General features: G+C 45.2%; 1 protein-coding gene across 5 annotated transcripts in view; it reads right to left on the reverse strand.

Annotated features, from left to right (window-relative positions):
* Positions 1 to 1337: 1337 nt before the first annotated feature.
* Positions 1338 to 21223, reverse strand: part of CCDC77 (coiled-coil domain containing 77) — a 40908-nt gene continuing 21022 nt past the window's right edge. For all 5 annotated transcript variants that reach the window (XM_062194634.1, XM_062194633.1, XM_062194632.1 and 2 more), the window contains 8 exons: positions 16195 to 16291; positions 13565 to 13637; positions 12228 to 12319; positions 10524 to 10672; positions 6011 to 6230; positions 3138 to 3263; positions 2895 to 3047; positions 1338 to 2190 (listed from right to left, as the gene is read on the reverse strand). In XM_062194634.1, coding sequence (XP_062050618.1) covers positions 2044 to 2190; positions 2895 to 3047; positions 3138 to 3263; positions 6011 to 6230; positions 10524 to 10672; positions 12228 to 12319; positions 13565 to 13637; positions 16195 to 16291 — 1057 coding nt within the window. In that variant the 3' untranslated portion in view covers positions 1338 to 2043. The remainder of the gene's footprint in view (positions 2191 to 2894; positions 3048 to 3137; positions 3264 to 6010; positions 6231 to 10523; positions 10673 to 12227; positions 12320 to 13564; positions 13638 to 16194; positions 16292 to 21223) is intronic.

Consider the following 21223-nt stretch of genomic DNA (forward strand, 5'->3'; position numbering starts at 1 on the left):
CAACACTTGTCCATGCTTAACTTTTTGACAAACTACCAGACTTTCCAAAGCAGCAGCACTGTTCATATTCCCACCAGTGACAAACGAAGCTCATTTCTCCACACTCTTGTCAACACGCGTTACTTTTTGCATATAGCCACCCTAGCGAGTAGGAAGTGACATCTCATTGATTTCCATTTTCTTAGCAGTGCTAAGCACCTTTCCATATGCTATTTGTGCGTCCTCTTGAGAAATGTCTATTGATTACTAAGCTGTAAGTCTTTTATATATTCGAGTATTTTATGAAGATTTTTTTCTCTCTACATCCTCACAGTCACCCTTCTGAAACACAGATTTCTCTCTTATTGATGAAGAGACTGCAGCCTGGAGAGCTTCTGTAAGATGTGTGATTGAATCTCGATCTGTGATTCTCCAAACCTGTGCTGTTTCTGTTCTATGCTGCTTCTTGGCGAGAACAATTGTAACTGAAGATGAGATTTAGAGAGCGGCCACACCAGTGAGTGGCCACCACGAAGGTGTCATTGGAATTGAGACCAGGATGCTAGACTGATGGCTGAAGTCACATAGTAGGACTCAGCACTGTATCGCTATGATGTCTAAGTTTTTTACTCTGAAATGTTCTGAGTAAGTCTTTGCTTTGTCAGCATCAACAACCAACAACAGTCATGAAGTCAATTCCCTAAGTGCCAAGACAAAAGGAAACACCATCCACTTATACAAACTTCTTTAAGGCCTGGGAATGCGCCTCTCTGGTGAGTTCTGTTTATCAATACTATAAAATGATCTGCTATCACAGATCTTTTAAAAAATGGTAACATCACCTTCTGGCAGTCTACTTCCCTTAATACAAATATGAAAGCCTAGGGGTAGGCCTTTGCGGTGGTCAAGAGGCTGCTTGGGATGCTGCATCCCACATCGAAGGGCCTGGGTTTGAGTCCCAGCTCCACTCCTGGTTCCAGCTTCCTGCTAATGTACCCTGGCAGGCAGCAGGAGATGACTCAAGAACTGGGGTCCTTACACCCACATGGTGGACCCACATGGTGGACCCAGATTGAGTTCTTGGCTTCAGTTTGGCCCAGCCCGAGTTCTTTCCTGTGAGTTGGGTAAATGAGAATGACATTCTGCTAAATTAGGACCAACTCACTTCCCCAGGATTATCTATAGCTTCAGGGGATGCACAGCAGATCAGACTAAAAACGGGAAAGGTTTCTTATCCTATCCTTGCTACCTCCAACACCAGATAAACTCAAGGGAGTCATTCAGAAAAACCTGTACATTTGTACCAAACTGCAGAGACCATGGACAAGAAAGAAAACTGAGACAGTATAATCCTGGTTTTAAGAAAATATTGGAAACTTTAATATTTTGTTATATGTTTTATTGAAAAGTCTATTTAAAATACATTAAAAAAAAAAACCATGTTACTGATAAAATGTCAGATTTTTGATACAAAGACCACTTTAGCTTCACTCTTGCCCAGGTGGCTCCTTTGTTTTTCCAGATTAACATGTCCTTTACAGCAGGGTCTCTAGCGCCCTCTGGTGAGACTTGGACACAGGGTGCCTGATAAGGAAATTCAGGACACGCTCATGCCTGAACATGGCAGAACTACTACTGTCTATTCAAATTTGACAATATGTGATTTGCTACCTTTTCCCTCTGCCTAGGATAAAGGCAACCCCAGTGGGTGCCTTTATCTCTTTTGAAAGAGTGTTCTTCCCAATGACTTTCCATCAAGTTCATGGCAAATGAACTTTCTTCTGGAGTTTTCATCATTGTCTTGAAAAAACAAACACTTGTTAACATAAACATGCGAGATAAAGTGGGAAAATCTCTAAGTGATTCAGGTTATAATCCAGAGGCCTAGAAAAGGTTAACAGGCTAGTGCAAGTCATAAATACAGCTCAGCCTGTGGGGAAAGCTGTCTCAGTGGTCCCTGATTCTTCACCCAGTCTTATAGGCTGACCGACTCCAGGTCTACACTTTTTCTCTGGTTTCAGGGAGCAAACTCTTGCAAACAGGGGCCATTTCCAAAAGTAGGCATCAGCAGAGTCTAAGTTCATTTTCCAGACCAAACAACTTGGACTTGAGGCTCTTCAGTTCTCCTTGTAACTTATGTGCCCGTTTATTGCTGTTACGGACTTCGCACAGAATGGCGAGATCCTGGTTTGCCTGGGCATTCATTGTTGCCTAGAGGTTCGGAAGAAAAAATTGATTATGGCTATGCCAGGGCATGAGATCAGGAGTCACAAACACCAGACCATGCTGGCTTTTTCATGGGATTTTTAGTATACAGGATAAATTCAACACTTAGTGTGTTCAGCAAGGGAAAGAAGGAAAACAGAACAGAAAAGGCACCTGACTCCTTGCTTTCCCATGGGGAGGCCTTGAGCTAGAGACCAATAAACAAGCAACAAAGCACAAAAAGAAGAGGCCAATATAAACGGCAGCACTGGTAAGTCTGCTGCAGGTGAGGGGCAGCATCTCCTCTTTTTCCTAATTAACCTCGTTCGGTACACAGGGATCACTTAGGGCCACGGATAACTGGTTAAATCTCCTTAAGAAGGCCCTTGAGGCGACATGAATTCTAAAAAGCTGTGTCTGACTGGGGAAAACTACTTTTTCCTTAATTACTCACTTTCCCAATTCGTAAAACAGAGTTCTTTTAATCTTCTTGAAGGGGAAGAATGACAGTTTCTGTTCAGTTTAGCTTAGACAGCTGCAGTAAAGGTGCAGTGGCAATTATTTCAGTGTACCTTCATTTTCCCTCCAGCGTGCCCCTGTTGAGCTGATTTCCGGGGGGGGCTTCTGGGGGAGGGATCTGTTAGGGCAATGGCATGTCCTTTCTCGGGACCATGTTTCCTCACTTGTGGTAACTCAGCACCAGAAATTACCTTATACAGCATCTGCTCCAAGTCCTTCAGTCTCTGTCGGAGAGCCTTAATATCGGTCTTGAAACCTTCTACTTCCAAGAGTCGGCGATGCTCCAAGGCCTCGTAACGTCTCGTCATCACCTGTAAGCGCTTCCCCATCTTGTCAGTGCGATCCTAAATATGAGTGGGGGGAAGGTATTTAGGAAGATGCCCCAGGACCACCTGTACCTCCCACTCCATCCTAAGTGGTAAGCAATTCTGTACCTTGAAGATCTCTCTCCTCACTCCCTCCTCCTCACGAATTCGGGCCAGTTCCTCTTCTAGAGAAATGCACTGCTCTTGGTACATGGTGGACAGCTTTTTCTCTTGTGCTAATTTATCCTTTAGGGACTGCAGGTCAAAAGGACAAAACATTAATACTCAGTTCTACAATTTAAGTGGTTCACAAAGACTTAGGTAATGAAACAAAGGAAAGCAAGGATTCCCAGGAGTACAACATACATTACAGAACAAGATGGCAAGGGACTTTGGAGAAGATAAGAAAACCTCTGTTTCTAGACTGTTCTCTTAGCCCTTTCTCTGAAGGGCCCATAGAAGAAATTCTTTAAAACAAATATTTTTGTCTTCAGAAAGTGTTACACGGTGGGACTCAGAATTTCTCCAGGTAAAGACGCTATAATCTATGTCTGGGGCCACATTTCTGAAGTGCTTCTTTAAAAAAGGAAGAAATATCAGCAATAACACATATATGTTCCACTGATCAGGCAAAAAGTGTTTTTTAAAATTAAATTATTTTTTAAAAGATTTATTTATTTGAAAGGCAGAATTAGAGAGAGAGCAATCTTCCATCTGCTGGTTCACTCCCCAAACGGCCGCAACAGCTGGAGCTGGACCGATCTGAAACCAGGAGCCAGAAGCTTCTTCCAGGTCTCCCATGTGGCTTCAGGGGCCCAAGCACTTGGGTCATTCTCTGCTGCTTTCCCAGGTGCACCAGCAGGGAACTGGATTTGGAAGTAGAACAGCAGGAACCCATATGGGATGCCAGCACCACAGGCAGAAGCTTTACCCACTACACCACAGTATCAGCCCCCAAAAAGATCTTTTAAATACTTAAATCAGGGACCACCATTGTGATGCAATGGGTAAAGCCATTGCTGGCAGTGCCTGCATCCCTTATGGGCATTGGTTCAGGTCCAGGTCACTCCACTTCCAATCCAGCTCCTTGATAATGGCTTGGGAAAGGCTTCGGCCCCTGCAGCCCAGGTAGGAGACCTGGATGAAGCTCCTGGCTTCATTTGTGGCCATCTGGGGAGTGAATCAGCACATAGAAGATATTTCCCCGAAACTCAATTCTGTCTTTAAAAAAACAAAACAAAACAAAAAAAAAACCTAAATCAGACCTTGTTATTTTCTCACACAGTCCTTTGAAAATATAGCAAATGAGGGGCCGGCGCTGTGGCTCACTTGGTTAATCCTCCGCCTGAGGCGCCAGCATCCCATATAGGCTCCAGGTTCTAGTCCTGGTTGCTCATCTTCCAGTCCAGCTCTCTGCTGTGGCCGGTGAGGGCAGTGGAGGAGATGGCCCAAGTGCTTGGGCCCTGCACCTGCATGGGAGACCCAGGAGAAGCACCTGGCTCCTGGCTTCGGAATGGCATAGCTCTGGCCGTGGCAGCCATTTGGGGGGGTGAACCAATGGAAGGAAGACCTTTCTCTCTGTCTCTCTCTCTCACTGTCTAACTCTGTCAAATAAATTTTTTTAAAAAAGGAAAGAAAATATAGCAAATGATCAGATTTAAATTCACATTCCTTACCGTGAACAGCCACTGCCTAACCTTCAAACCTTCTACAACACCTCTTCCTTCCTCCTTGTTTACTCCTCTGTGATCACAGTGACATCTTCCTGTTCACTGAACACACGTTAGAGACTTTTTTTTTGACAGGCAGAGTTAGACAGTGAGAGAGAGAGACAGAGAGAAAAGTCTTCCTTCCGTTGGTTCACCCCCCAAATGGCCGCTATGGCCGGCGCGCTGTTCTGATCCGAAGCCAGGAGCCAGGTGCTTCCTCCTGGTCGCCGATGCGGGTGCAGGGCCCAAGTACTTGGGCCATCCTCGACTGCCCTCCTGGGCCACAGCAGAGAGCTAGACTGGAAGAGGAGCAACCGGGACAGAATCTGGCGCCCCAACTGGGACTAGAACCTGGGGTGCTGGCGCCGCAGGCGGAGGATTAGCCTAGTGAGCTGTGGCGCCGGCCCACGTTAGGGACTTTAAACTTGCCATTCTCTCAGCTGGGAATGCTCTTCTCCTAGGTCTGTATGGCAAGCTTGGCTCCTACTGCTCAGATTTCAGCAACGACATCAGACATAAGACTGTCCTGAGCTCCCCTTCAAAGGTAGGTGGTCCCACAACTATAATCATGTAATTCTTGTATGCTTTTAATACCACATTTCTATCATCTATCATTTCTTGAGTCTGCTAATATTTCTGTTTTCTTCCCACTCATCACAATGTGACCACCACGAGGGAAGATTTCCTCTAGGTTATTTACTGCTGCAGCTCTAGAACACAACTCGAGGCAGGAGTGCAATGCACAGTCCCTGAGTGACTCACTCACTCACGGTCCAGGGCTTTTAAATCCCCAACACTGGTGTGATCAGCTCCTTTTTGAAATCTAGTTCCTGAGGCTGCCACTACAACAGCTTCGTAGATTGAATGGCTCTTATATGACACAAGTATTCTTGCAGACATAGGTTCTTTGGAATTCTTGAGTTCCTTCAACTCTTCAGAAAGAGTAACAATTTCTGTAAGATAGAAGGACACTGGGGCTGGCACTGTGGCGCAGGCCGGGCCTGCAGCATCGGCATCCCATGTGGGCCCCGGTTCTATTCCCCGCTGCTCCTCTTCCAATCCAGCTCTCTGCTATGGCCTAGGAAAGTAGTGGAAGATGGCCCAAGTGCTTGGGCCCCTGCACCCATGCAGAAGACCTGAAAGAAGCTCCTGGCTCCTGATTGGCTCAGCTTCAACCATTGTGGCCATTTGGGGAGTGAACCAGCAGAGAGAAGACCTTTTGTCTCTCCCTCTCTCTGTAACTCTGCCTCTCAAGTAAATAAATAAAATCTTAAAAATAAAGAAGGATATTACCTTAATATATTCATTTTGGGTATGATGACTGTCACGTAAAACTGGCAGAACTTTTCCAACTTTATCTTCTTTCTTCTTACACTGCACCCTATATTGCTTAATTTTTGATAGCAAATTATCCTTTTCAAGCATCCACGCCTTCTCTTTATTTTGGTTTTCAAATCTGAGCTGGAGAAAGTCTTTGGTGCTCTCATAGAGCAGTTCCTGGGTTTGATGGAGACTATAAAAGAAAGGACAAATGCGGTCATGAAGCACATCTCAAATAGCTATTCCAGAAGGGGAGGTACAGGTCCTTTTAAAATTGTATAATATATGAAATTTATAACATATTATCAGCAGTGTTAAAAATCCTACCTGTTTTACCATGCAAAGTGCAATGCAACTACTCGTGCTCACTGATAGACAAACTTGTCTTTACAGATAGACTTTCCTGAGTGCTAATCTGAGGTTACAGGATTCTTTTTTTTTTTTTTAACTTTTATTTAGTAAATATAAATTTCCAAAGTACAGTTTATGGATTACAATGGCTTCCCCCCCCCCATAACTTCCCTCCCACTCACACCCTTCCCATCTCCCGCTCCCTCTCCCATTCCATTCACATCAAGATTCATTTTCAATTATCTTTATATACAGAAGATTGATTCAGCATATATTAAGTAAAGATTTAATCAGTTTGCACCCACACAGAAACACAGAGTGTAAAATACTGTTTCAGTACTAGTTATAGCATTACTTCACATTAGACAACACATTAAGGACAGATCCCACATGAGACATAAGTACACAGTGACTCCTGTTGTTGACAATTTGACACTCTTCTTTATGGTGTCAGTAATCTCCCTAGGCTCTAGTCATGAGTTGCCAAGGCTATGGAAGCCTTTTGAGTTCGCCGACTTCGATCTTATTCAGACAGGGTCATAGTCAAAGTGGAAGTTCTCTCCTCCCTTCAGAGAAAGGTACCTCCTTCTTTGATGGTCCCATTCTTTCCACTGGGATCTCACTCACAGAGATCTTTTATTTAGGTCTTTTTTTTTTTTTCTTTTGCCAGAGTGTCTTGGCATTCCATGCCTAAAATACTCTCATGGGCTCTTCAGCCAGATCCAAATGCCTTAAGGGCTGATTCTGAGGCCAGAGTGCTGTTTAGGGCATCTGCCATTCTGAATCTGCTGTGTATCCCACTTCCCATGTCTAAAGACTACAGAAGAGGCCAGTATTGTAGTGTAATGGGTTATGATGCCTGTGACACTGGAATCCATATGGATACCGGTTGAAGTCCAGGCTGCTCCACTTCCAATCCAGTTCCCTGATAATGCACCTGGGAAGCAGCAGAAGATGGCCCAAGAGCTTTGGCCCCTGCACTCAAGTGGAAGACCCAGATGAAGCTCCTGGCTCTTGGCTTCCACCTGGCCCAACCCTGGCTGTTGTGCCCATTTTGGGAGTAAACCAGCGGATAGAAGATCTCTCTGTCTCTCCCTGTCTCTCTATGTAACTCTGCCTTTCAAATAAACAAAATAAATCTAAAAAAAAAAAGACTACAGAAACCTTTATATGTACCTGCATACACACAGACTACTCCTAGGGATAATGCAATAATGCAAGAAAGAACCGACCCATGATGTTCTGACTAAAAGCCAACACAAGTTCCAACATAATAAAACAGCTTTGCTTTGATTATGCCATATCAAAGTCTCGTCCTTTTTTTAAGATCAACTTCTATGTAGTCAGCTCAACACCAGCCAATTTTAATTTCTCTATCTCTGAAACTCCTTATCAGTTCTAATATATGTACTATTTCACAACTGAACAATTGCTTAGACACTAAGCCATATTTTAGCCATCAATACATGTGTCCCCAGCCCAAGTGAAAGCATACACTGCATTTGTCATATATTTTTGCCCTGCTACCACCAGACAGTCAAGAACAGTATCAATTACTGGACCTACACAGGCACTAAATAAATTTCTGATGACTATTTCTTAATATTTATGAATAAATACATTATGTATATTTTTAAGCTTTTAAAAATCTATTTACTTTCATTTTCTATTTGAAAAACAAAGAGACAGAAAGAGACAGGCCATTCATCCACTGATTCCCTCCCCACATGCCTGCAACAGCTGGGCTGGGCAAGGCTAATGCCAGGAGCCTGGACCTCAGGTCTCCCACATGGATAGCAGGAACCCACATTTGCTTAATTGTTGATTAAGCTGCCTCCCAGGAAGCACATTAGCAAAAAGCTGTATTGGAAGTGGAGCTAAGAATTGAACCCAGGTACTCTGACATGGAATGTGGGTGTCCCACGTGGCGTCTTAATCACAACACTAAATGTACACCCCAGTAAATCATATTTCTGTCTTTTAAAAAGAATAGCTCTGAGGCTGGTGTTGTGATACAGTGGGTTAAGCCATTGCCTGTGACTCTGGCATACCATATGGGTGCCATTTTGGGTTCCAGCTGCTCTACTTCCAATCTAGCTCCCTGCTAATGCGCCTGGGAAAGCAGTCAAAGATGGTCCAAGGCTTGGGCCCTGCCACCCAAGTGGGAGACCTGAATGGAATTCCAGGCTCCTGGCTTCAGACTGGCCCAGCACCAGCCTTTGCAGCCATTCTGAAGAGTGAACTAGCAGACAGAACCTCTCTCTCTCTCTCTCTCTCTCTCTGTCCCTCCCTCTCTCTCTTGCTATAACTCTCTTTCAAATAAACAAATAAATTAAGGTTTAACATTAACATCTAGAAAATTTCTGTATTGGATAATCTAACTGCTTGCAAAGGTATTAAATACCATCATGAAGCAATGACTATAGTTTTCTACTGAACAAATATTGTCAGATCCACGTAGCTGTCTTCATGTGTGGTTTTAATAATGGCAAATTTGAGGTGTTCAAACTGAGGGTATCTTTAGAGCAGAGTTGACCACTGAAACTAGTCAAACGGCGGAGGATGGTTAGACAGGCTGCTGCAGAAATCAAAGAAGGTGGACTTCAGGGAGGCGATGATCACTGATGCCAAATACATAGAAAGAAACCAAGTACAAAGAAGACAAGAAGGGATAACTTGTCCTAGAAATTAAGAAATTGGGGTTCAACATTGTGGCACAGTGTGTAAGCTGCTCCTGGGATACCTGCATTCCAGATGGAGTGCCTGCTTGAGGCCTGGCTACTCTGCTTCCAATCCAGCTCCCTGCTAATGTACCTGGGAAGCAGTGGATGATGGCCCAGGTATTTGGGCCCCTGCCACTCATGTGGGGGACTCAGATGGATTTCCTGGCTTCAGCCTGGCCCATCCCCAGCTGTTGTGGCCATTTGGGAAGTGAACCAGTGGATGGAGAATCTCTAGGTCTTTCCTTCTCATGCTGCAGGAAGTAGAAAGAAGGGAGGGAGGGAGAGGGGGAGGGAGGAAGGAAAGTTCTTTAAAAACATTAAGAAATCAATGGTAACTTTAGAAAGGACATATTTAATAAAACGGTGGGGATCAAATCAGACTGCAGAAAGGTAAGGAAAGGTAAGCAGGTAAGAAACACAAACGGAATATAGAGATTTTCCACTTTTGTTTTTGGTACAGGTACGTAAAGTCATGTATTCCAAATTTATGAAGGGCCAAAGAAAAGGCACTACTGCACTCAGATTAGAGGAGAAAAGAACATTTTTTTAAAAAGATCTATTTGTTTATTTGAAAGGCAGAATTACAAAGTAAGGAGGAGAGACAGAGAGAGATCTTCCACCTGCTGGTTCACCCCCAGTTGGCTGCAATGGCCAGGGCTGGGCCAGGCAGAAGCCAAGAGCTTCTTCTGTGTCTCCCATGGGGGTGCAGGGGCTGAAGCACTTGAGCCATCTTTCACTGCTTTCCAAGGCACATTAGCAAAGAGCTGGAAGGGAAGTGTAGTGGCCAGAACTTTAATCAGTGTCCATAAGGAATGTCACAGGAGGTGGCTTTACCATAATGCCAGCCCCAAAAGAACATTTCTTAACCACTACAATCAAGCTAGAGCACTAAAGTGGGTTAAAAGGAGCATGCAGAGGGCCAGGTACTGTAGTACAACAGGTTCTGCCGCCTGGGATCAGGAGTGCTAGTTCCAGCCACAGCCCCAGTGTTCCCGATCCGGCTGCCTGCGGATGGCCCAAGTAGTTGAGTCCCTGCTACCCATGTGGGAGATCCACATGAAGTTCCTGGTTCCTAGCTTCAGCCTGGCCCAGCCTGGGCTGCTGTGGGTATTTGGGGAGTGAACTAGCATATGTCTGTCTCTCCCTCTCTGCCACTCTGCCTTTCAAATAAATACATAAATCTTAACCAAAAGAAAACATGCAAAACACTCCCAATTATTCAGGAAGATACAACAGCATGCCAGGAAAAGCCTCGATACTCACTGCCCCACAGACAGAGGTATCTGAAAAAGACAGTTTTTTCAATCTCCTTGAGTTCTAAAATCCTACGTTGCTAATGTATAGAACCATTAACTTTTAAGCTATTCAGAAAAACAAAACACCCACTAGGTACAGATTTCTTGAACACTCACTTCTGGGTTAGCTCTTTGATTCTGTCCTGATTTCTCTGGTGCTGCACTTGGATTTCCTCGGCACGAATCCGTCTGTCCTCCATCAGCCCTTCGACTTGTTCTTTAGAAAGCTTCGTCTGCTCTCCCAGCTGAGCCTGCAGTGCTTCCACCTAGACAGGCCAACAGAGGAGGTTTCACTCCTGCTTCTCCTTACCCATGCCTCTGAAAGTGAACCCTTCTCCAGAAAAAACTGGGGAAAAAACACAACCAACCAACCAACAACACAGAAGCACCATAAATAGTAGAAACATCTCCAATTCTCTTTATTTCATGTTATAACAAGGTGATTAGGCTATACAAGAGCAGCCCCTTCGTCCTGCACCTTTGTCTCATAACCAAAGCTATGAGGCCCAGTTTGCCCCACCCTGTGATTCTTGCCATTTTAGTCTCCCTTTTAAGATGCCCTAGCTGTGTGGAAACAGAATGTCTCTTTTCATCATTTCTGGTTTCAAAAACTAGAGCAAAATGAATATAATGTAATTTCCTTCTCTGAGAGTGGCTGTCCCAACTTCACATGGAGGTACCAACCAAAGATAAAAAACTGTCACATAGGGGCCGGCACTGTGGCGTAGTGGGCAAAGCCACCACCTGCAGTGCCGGCATCCCATACGGTTGCCAGTTGGAGTCCCGGCTGCTCCACTTCTGATCCAGCTCTCTGTTATGGCCTGGGAAAGCAGTACAAGATGGCTCAAGTCCTTGGGCCCCTGCACCCATATGGGAGACCTGGAAGAAGCTCCTGGCTCTTGGCTTCGGATCGGCACAGCTCCAGCCTTTGTGGCCAATTGGGAAGTCAACCAGCGGATGGAAGACCTCTCTCTCTCTGCCTCTCCTTCTCCCTCTTGTAACTCTTTCAAATAAATAAATAAATCTTTTTTTAAAAAAAAGAAAAACTGGGGCCAGCGCCGTGGCACAGTACGTTAATCCTCTGCCTGCGGCGCTGGCATCCCATATGGGCGCCGTTTCTAGTCCTGGTTGCTCCTCTTCCAATTCAGCTCTCTGCAGTGGCCTGGGAAAGCAGTAGAAGATGGCCCAAGTCCTTGGGCCCCTGCACCCACATGGGAGACCGGGAAGAAGCTCCTGGCTCCTGGCTTTGGATTGGTGCAGTTCCAGCCATTGCTGCCATTTGGGGAGTTAACCAACAGAAGGAAGACCTTTCTCTCTGTCTCTCCCTCTCACTGTCTGTAACTCTACCTCTCAAATAAATAAATAAAAATCTTAAAAAAAAAAAAAAAAAGAAAAACTGTCAAGTAAAGCAATGTACCCCTCACCAAGATAAGGACAAGAACTTCAGTGCACCCAGAGGCACTAATTACATGGATATACCCCCAAATGTCATTCTGTCAGCATAGCCAACCTCCCTTTTCCATTTCTCTGGGCCAGTCACAATGTAAATTCTTACTTCACGATGGTTTTGTTGGATAGGGTTAGGCATATGAACTGAAAGTTAAGACTAGCACTTCTATAATGTTCAACTAGAGAGTAACCATTTTAAAATGTAAGGTCCTAGAAATCAGGAACGACCTCAAGTTTCTTCATCACATGATGCCTACTTGTGTTCTGTGTGAAAGGAGATACTTATTATGCGATACGGAGAGTACCTTATAAAGAGCTAACCTTATAGATAGAAACCATTTTGGTTTGCCAAAATAAATACTCCCATGTTACCTGTAAGATGAGTGTTTGCACGTCTCTATGGTACTGCTCAGAACTTCCCTCCTTCTCTCTCGTTGCTGATCTTCTTTTGTTTACTTTAGGATCTCAAAACAAAAAACAAAGTCCATTAAGAATACTCCATTCAACTTTTATTTCTCTATTCAAGTGTCAGTATTACTCTATGGAGAGCAGTTTTATTTATCTATAACAAAATGAAAGGAAGGAAAAGGAAAATACTGATTAGCTACAGTGTATTACTTTTTTTTTTTTTTTTTTTTTTTTTGGTGACAGGCAGAGTTAGACAGTGAGAGAGAGACAGAGAGGAAAGGTCTTCCTTCCGTTGGTTCACCCTGCAAATGACTGCTACGGCTAGCGCGTTGCACCGATTTGAAGCCAGGAGCCAGGTGCTTTCTCCTGGTCTCCCATGCGGGTGCAGAGCCCAAGTACTTGGGCCATCCTCCACTGCCTTCCCGGGCCACAGCAGAGAGCTGGACTGGAAGAGGAGAAAAAGGGACAGAATCCGGTGCCCCAACGGGGACTAGAACCCAGGGTGCTGGCGCCGCAGGCGGAGGATTAGCCTAGTGAGCCACGGCGCCAGCCAGTGTATTACTTTCAAACAGGAATTTCTATAAGGGAATTCTGCAGGGTTTCACTTGGACAATCATATTCATCTTTCAGCAGAATCAAATACTAAATTTTCCCTTGGAGCTGCATCTATTTTCTTAAGTTCTATTTAATCAGAATAAGTAAAGAACAAGAAAAGTTAAACATTTTAGTTATAATATACCACACAAATTTCAACAAACAAGGTTATTTTAAAAATAAGAACCTTGGGACCGGTGCTGTGGTACTGCAGGTTAAAGCTCTGGCCTGAAGCGCCGGTATCCCACATGGGCGCCGGGTTCTAGTCCCGGCTGCTCCTCTTCTGCTCCAGCTCTCTACCATGGCCTAGGAAAGCAGTAGAAAATGGCCCAAGTCCTTGGGCCCCTGCACCCACATGGGAGACCTGGAAGAAGGCCCTGACTACTGGCTTTGAATTGGCACAGCTCCGGCCATTGCAGCCATCTGGGGAGTGAACGAATGGATGGAAGACCTCTCTCTCTCTCTCTTTGCCTCTGTCTCTCTAATAAATAAATAAATCTTTTAAAAATAAAATAAAATAAAATAAAAAAGTCAATCTGAGCAAAGTTTAATTCCTTGGGTGACTCAAGCTCAGTAAGATCTTGGGACTACCAGAGGCATCATTATGAACATTAATCATCACAGTACAGGATGAAAAAATTGCTAATTACTTGCACTGTGATTTTTAATTCTGGATTAATAAGAATTTCTAATAACATGGCTGTTACCTGCATTGGAAGTTGAAGATTCACTCTGTTCACACACACCTACAGCCTGGATGGTCTTTTGGAGAATGCTCACCTATGAAACAAAAAAATGTGCAGGAGCCTTAGTTTTGAGATCAAACACTAAAGGTAAGTGGTCAAGACTGATAATAACCATGAGGATGTCAGGATGTCAAGAATATGAGAGCCCATGTGGGCCACTTGCCAAACTGGATAAAACCCAGTGTTGATGAATAAACTAAAAAAAAAAAGAAGAAGAAGAAGAAAGAGAAAATTCAGTGCTATTTAGTAATATACGCTTCAAACAACAACAAAACAACATTCTTGACAAGGATCTATAGGAATGTAACAGAAACACAGAAGTATGCAGATACAGATAAAAAAAAAATGCTCACAGGCAAACTTGCAATAAATAAGTGACAAGACAGGGACTGGTATTTGGGATTAAGATGCTGGCTGGCTTTCCACATCCCATGGTTTGAGTCCTAGCTACTTTGCTTCTGACCCAGCTTCCTGCTAATGTACTTTTTTTTTTTTTTAAGGTTTATTTATTTATTTATTTGAAAGGCAGAGTTACAGAGAGGCAGAGGCAGAGGGAGAGAGGTCAACCATTCACTGGGTCACTCCCAAAATGTCCACAATGGCCAGAGCAGGGTCGACCTGGAGCCAGAAACCCGGAGCGTCTTCTAGGTCTCCCATGTGGGTGCAGGGGCCCAAGGACTTGGGCCATTTTCTACTGCTTTCCAAGGCCACACTGGAGAGCTGGATCAGAAGTAGAGCAGCCAGGACTTGAACCGGCACCAGCCCCTAATGTACACTCTTAATGGCAACAGTGATGGCTCAAGTATTTGGGTTCCTGCCACCCATATGGATCCTGGACTGAGTTCTCAGGTCTGGGTTTCAGTCTGGATTAACTCTCAATGTCATTGCAGGCATTTGGGCAGTGAAACCAGCAAATAGGAGCTCATTCTCTCTGTGTCTCTGTCTGCCTCTCAAATAATTTTAAAAAATAATAAAACAATATGGCCCCAAATTGAGTCACTAGAAAAAAATGGAAAGCATACATACCTACTCATACACATAAATATTTTTATGTGAAAAAAGAGCTAGAAGTATATACACACCAAACTTTTATTTTTAACATTTATTTATTATTTATTTGAAAGGCAAAGTTACAGAGAGAGAGCACTTCCGTTTGCTGGTTCACTCCACAAAAGGCCACAATAGCCAGGGCTAGGCCAGGCTGAAGCCAGGAGCCAGGAGCCCCATCCAGATCTCCCACATGGGTGCAGGAGCCCAAGAACTCAGGCCATCTTCTGCTGCCTCCCTAGGTGCATCAGCAGGGAGGTGGATCAGAAGTGGAGCAGCCAGGACCTCCACCAGCACTCATATGGGATACCAGCATTGCATGTAATGGCCTAGCCTGCTGCGTCACAACACCAGCCCCTAATACTTTATTTATTTATTTATATTTTTGTTTTATTTGAAAGGTAGAGAGACAGAAACAGAAACAGAAAGACATCTTTAATCTGCTGGCTTACTCCCTGAGTGTCTAACAGTCAAAATCATGAGCCAGGAATTCAATCTGAGTCTGTCACATGGGCAGCAAGCACCAAGTTCTTCAGTCATCACCTACTGCCTCCCAGGTGCACATTAGCAGGAAGCTGGATCAGAAGCAATCGCCAGGGCTGGGTCATCCAGGAGCCTGGAACTTCACCCAGGTCTCCCATGTGGGTGTTAGGGGGCCAAGTAGCTAACTATCTTCCATTGCTTCCCCTGGTGCATTAGCAGGGAGTTGGTTTGGAAATGGAGTAGCCAGGACTTGAACTGGCACTCTAATATGCAATACTGATATCTCAGGAAAACTCAGGACCATTATGGCTAAGATTCCATTTACTTTCTTTAACAAGTATTAAAACTGTCCTGGGGGCTGGAGCTACCATATGGGTGCTGGTTCATATTGCAACTGCTCCGCTTCCAATCCAGCTCCCTGCTAATGTGCCTGGGAAAACAGCAGAAAATGGCACTTGGGCACCTGCATCCATGTGGGAGACTAGGATGAAGCTCCTGACTCCTGGCTTCAGCCTGGCCCAGCCCTGACCATTGCGGACATTTGGAGAGTGAACCAGTGGATGGAAGACGTCTCTCCCTCTCTGTAACTCTGCCTTTTAAATGCATAAATCTTAAGGAAAACAAAACAAAACAAAAACACTGGGAGCTGGCACTGTGGCGTATCAGGTTAAGCTACCACTCACAGTGCCAGCATCCAATATGGGTGCTGGTTAGAGTCTCAGATGACGCACTTCCAATCCAGTTCCCTGCTATTGTGCCTGGGAAAGCAGTGGAAGATGGCCCTAGTGCTTGGGTCCCTGCACCCATGTAGGAGACCAGGAAGAAGCTCCTGGCTTTGTTCTGGCCCAGCTCTGGCTGTTATGGCAATTTGGGGAGTAAACCAGCAGATGGACAACCTTTCTCTGTCTCTCCCTCTCTCTAACTCTGCCTTTCAAATAAGTAAAATAAATCGTCAAAAAGAAAAAAAAAAAAAAACACACACACACAACTGGGCTGATTATGGTTGCTAGCTTGTACTTTGTCAGGGCCACACTTACCGAACTATATCAACGATGACTTACTTTGTGGGGAGGTTCCTTGTAAAAATAGGTCACTTCTCCAGTGTCTGTTCCCACAAGAGCCAAGAGACTCTGAATCTTTTTCTTGTCTTCTAGCTCCCTGCAATTCTCACAGAAAGTAAGCACACAGTAAGTAACCTGTTCTGTTTAAAGGATCTCCTTTGTGACTTGATTTTAAAATAGTCACCTCAAGTTAAAATTGAATAGGATCCACGTAGACCTTAGTTCATTTTTAAAGTATTAAGTATTCCCATTCAGGAATTTGGAGAGAAACAGTCAGGAAATTATCTCTTATCAGTTTCTAGACAGAAGCAGGAGTGGCTGCTGAGGTGTGCTGTGCAGGTCCACCTCTCCAACACTGACAGCTCATTCCCCAGCTGCTGGTAATGTCACCGCCCTCTGACAGCTGACTCTCTCCAGATCTGCCTTCCCCAAGGTCAGCGCGTCCCATTCCTCAGGGACAGACTACATGCAGTGTCTGGTCAGAACCCAATCCCCTGCCTTAATTCTGACGACTCAGTAGAGCCACGCCAGCTTCAGAAGCCCCTGTGGTATTGGCTGAGGCCTGCTGTAACCGTCACAGTTTAAGTTCACCCTCTGCCCCATGAGGCTTTCCTCATTTATTCATAGCTGGCTACTCCTCAGAGCATTTTCCAATAAATTCCCAGCAAGCAGATTTCCATTGAGCAGCTTGTTTCCCAGGGAACTCAACCTAGGACAGCTGATATCAGGACTGGGATTAGGAAGTAAGCTCTAGAAAGGCAGCCAGTGATTTGGGCCAGTGATATGGAGATAGTTTCTAGAACACGGTGTTCCTGGGAGCAAGATAGATGGATGGGTAGTCAAAACAAATCAAAGACAGAAAAGCCTGAGGGTTGTGCCCCATGCAAAACCACAATCCCTGACCCATTTTCCAGATTCAAACCAGTTTTGGGTCTTACAGACTAACAGCTGGATCTCTAAGGAGGGCGGACCTACCACAACACAGCATGTATACGTGGGAATGATTTTCCAGTTCTTCCCTGAAGGGCCCATGGCCTTTTTTTTTTTTTTTTTTAACTGTATTTGTCAGGTAGAATTATAGACAGTGAGAGAGAGAGAGAGAGAGAGAGAGAGAGAGAGAGAGAAAGGTCTTCCTTCCGTTGGTTCACTCCCCAAATGGCCGCTATGGCCAGTGCTGCGCCGATCTGAAGCCAGGAGCCAGGTGCTTCCTCCTGGTCTCCCCATGTGGGTGCAGGAGCCCAAGCACTTGCGCCATTCTCCACTGCCTTCCTGGGCCACAGCAGAGAGCTGGACTGGAAGAGGAGCAACCGGGACTAGAACCCGGTGCCCATATGGGATGCCGGCGCCACAGGCGGAGGAATAACCAAGTGAGACACGGCGCCGGACTCGCCATGGCCACTTATTTGAATAACTGGACTCTAGGGAAAAGGGAGTGCCCAGTCATCCTAAGGAAGTTGCATCTAGGGTCTGAGGCAACACTGATACTTGGTGACCTGAGTGTCACCATGGCACAGGACACACAGGGACTATGTAATAAATGGAAGTTTTGCCCAGTCCCAGCTCCCAGTTTACTGGGTCCACAGATCTAGTAAATGGTGATGTTCCTTCAGTACGCAACTAGAATGGACAGATTTGGTAGTCGGGAGAACCTTCAAATTAGTGTCTTGGCTTCTGGGGTAAGCCAATGGGAAACTGTTCCTCCCTACCCAGTCAAGATGGTGTGCAACGGCAAACCACAGGGAGTCCACATGAACGTCCCTCTCTGAGGAAGAAACAGACCACCTGCCAGCCTCACTGGCGCCACTCTCCACCATAAAGTTTAAGTGTTTATCACAAGCCTTTCTGATAAGGTGGGACAGCCAGGCAAAATGCCTGAGGAGTTATTCCTAAAGAAAAGTAAAGGCAAGTTGTAACACAGGTCCACAGTCAGGCAGACTGGACAACAGGATATTTTTTTTAGAAAGTTGTATTTATTTGAAAGTCAAGAATGACAGAGAGAAAAAGGGAGAGTCTGAGATAGATCTTCCACCTACAGGTTCACTCCCCAAATGCCTACAACAGCCAGGTCTTATCCAAGCTGTAGCCAGGGGCTAGGGACTCCATTATGTTCTCCTGTGTGGGTGGCAGGACCCAAGTACTTGAATTGCCATTTGCTGTCTTCCCAGGCACAGTAGCAAGAAGTTGGATAGGAAGTAGAGGAGCCAGGGCTTGAACTGGCACTCTGATATAGGATGCAGGTATCCCAAGCAGCTTAACCCACAGTGCCACAACTCCTGCACCAAGAGAAGTTTTATAGTCTTTCTGGAGAACCACGTTAACTCTTCTGCTCTCTGTCAGTAACAAGACAAAAGGACCGGCCGGCGCCACGGCTCACTAGGCTAATCCTCCGCCTGTGGCGCCGGCACCCCGGGTTCTAGTCTCAGTTGGGGCGCCGGATTCTGTCCCGGTTGCTCCTCTTCCAGTCCAGCTCTCTGCTGTGGCCCGGGAGTGCAGTGGAGGATGACCCAGGTCCTTGGGCCCTGCACCCGCATGGGAGACCAGGAGGAAGCACCTGGCTCCTGGCTTCGGATCGGCATAGCGCACCGGCCGCAATGCGCTGGCCATAGCGGCCACTTGGGAGTGAACCAACGGAAAAAGGGAGACCTTTCTGTCTCTCTCTACTCTGCCTGTCAGAAAAAAAAAAAAAAAAAAAAAAAAAAAGACAAAAGGACCTGGATTTGGCCATTCCTCAGGTCATCAGGTCACCTTAGTTCATTATTGACATAATATTTAATCAGAGAACAGGGATAAGAAACAGCAGGTACACTGGGATCCTAGATAAGATATGCATGCTCCAAGAAGCTGGAGGGAAACCTTACAAAGGACATTGGGGAAGTTTTCACGGGTCTGATTTAAGCATGCCAGGACACTTTCTCCAAAGTAAGGAACAAATTAATATATTTTTTTAAAGATTTATTTATTTATTTGAAAGAGTTACACAGAGAGAGGACAGGGAGGGAGAGAGTAAGAAAGGTCTTCCATCCGCTGGTTCACTCCCCAATTGGCCACCAATGACAGGAGCTGTGTAGATCCAAAGCCAGGAGCCAGGAGCTTCTTCCAGGTCTCCCACATGGGTGCAGGGGCCCAAGGACTTGGGCCATCTTCTGCTGCCTTTCCAGGTCATAACAGAGAGCTGGATCGGAAGTCGAGCAGCTGGGACTTGAACTGGCACCCTTATGGGATGGCAGCACTGCAGGCGGTGGCTTCACCTGCTCTGCCACAGCACCTGCACCAAGGGACAAATTAGTATCCTTCAGGCACCTTCCTGGGCTGTCCCATCTTATCAGATTAGCATTTGTGATTAGCATTACCATCACCAAGAAGGAAGTATAATGCCTGGAAAGACTCCAGGTCCTGGAGGTAACACACATTCCATCGTCTGGAATACTGCTCTGAGACCTGCCCGTCAAGTGACACAAAGGTGAGCTTTCAGTGCAGCCCAGTGGAGAAAGAGAATCAGTACTAGGTCCATGTTGTGGTAGAAGCAGCGCTGCTGCTCAAGTCACGTGACCTGGTAGATTTTATAGGTGGATTTTATTTTATGGTGGCACAAGGTATCACATGGAGTCTATAGTAAGTCACATTACAAGAATCATAACATATGCCCTCTGAGAAACTGCAGTAAGGCCATGATAATGATAAAACATTTGCAAAACAGCTCTGACATGCTACTGGATCCTGCTAGAGACTGGACACTCGATCATGAGACATCAAGAAAACACATGGTGGGTGGGTGTTGTGGCACAGCAGGTTAAGCCACCATATGGAATGCCTGCATCTCATATTGGAGGGCCTGGCTTGACTCCAGGCTACTCTGCATTTCCAATTCAGCTTCTTGGTAATGTGCCTGGGAGGCAGAGGATGACGACCTCAAGTACTTAGGTTTCTGTCACTCTCATGGAAGACCTGGATGGAGGTCCTGGCTCCTGGCTTCAGCCTGGCCCAGGCCCAGCTGTTGTGGGTAATGGGGGAGTGAACCAGCAGATGGAAGATCTTCCTCTCTCTCTCGGCATATCAAATAAATAAATAAATCTAAAAAAAAAGAAAAGAAAAGAAAAAGAAAAGCAAAAATACATGGCTAAGTTTTTTCAACAAATGACACTGGGAAAACTGGACAGACACATGAAAAAGAATGACAAAAGTTAACACAAAATGAGCCAAAGACCTAAATGTAAGAACTAAAACTACAAAACTTTTAAAAGAAAACATGGAGGGGCTGGCGCTGTGGCACAGTGGGTTAATGCCCTGGCCTGAAGTACCGGCATCCCATATGGGCACCAGTTCGAGACCCGACTGCTCCACTTCCCATCCAGCTCCCTGCTATGGCCTGGAAAAACAGAAGATGGCCAAAGCCCATGGGCCCCTGCACCCATGTGGGAGACCTCGAGGACACTCCTGGCTCCTGGCTTCGGATCAGTGCAGCTCCAGCCATTGCAGCCAACGGGGGAGTGAACCATCAGATGGAAGACCCTTCTTTCTCTCTGCCTCTCTTCTCTCTGTGTAACTCTGGCTTTCGAATAAATAAAAGTTTTTTAAAAAAAGAAAACATGGAGGAAAAGCTTCTTGGCATTGGATTTGGCAATGATTTATTGAATGTAATATCCAACACACTAGCAAAAGAAAAAAGAAATTGGACTATCTCAAAATTTAAAACTTCTATGTGTCAAAGGATACTATGAAGGCAATCTAGGAAATAGGAGAAAATATTTGCAAATCATATATCTGATAAAAGTATAACCTCCAGAATAATGCTGTGGTACAGTGGGTTAAGCAGCTGCTTGTAACACCAGCATTCCATATGGGCACTGGTTGGAGTCCCATCCAGCAGATGGAAGATTTCTGTCTCTCTTCCTCTCTCTGTAACTTTGCCTTTCAAATAAGTAAATCTTTAAAAAATAGTATCCAGAATATATAGGGAACTTCTACAACTCAACAACAACCACCACCACCATCAACTAAAATATGTGCAAAGAATTGGATGGATATTTCT

The sequence above is a fragment of the Lepus europaeus genome, chromosome 6 (genome assembly GCF_033115175.1).
Source record: "Lepus europaeus isolate LE1 chromosome 6, mLepTim1.pri, whole genome shotgun sequence".
Classification (NCBI taxonomy): Eukaryota; Metazoa; Chordata; class Mammalia; order Lagomorpha; family Leporidae; genus Lepus; species Lepus europaeus.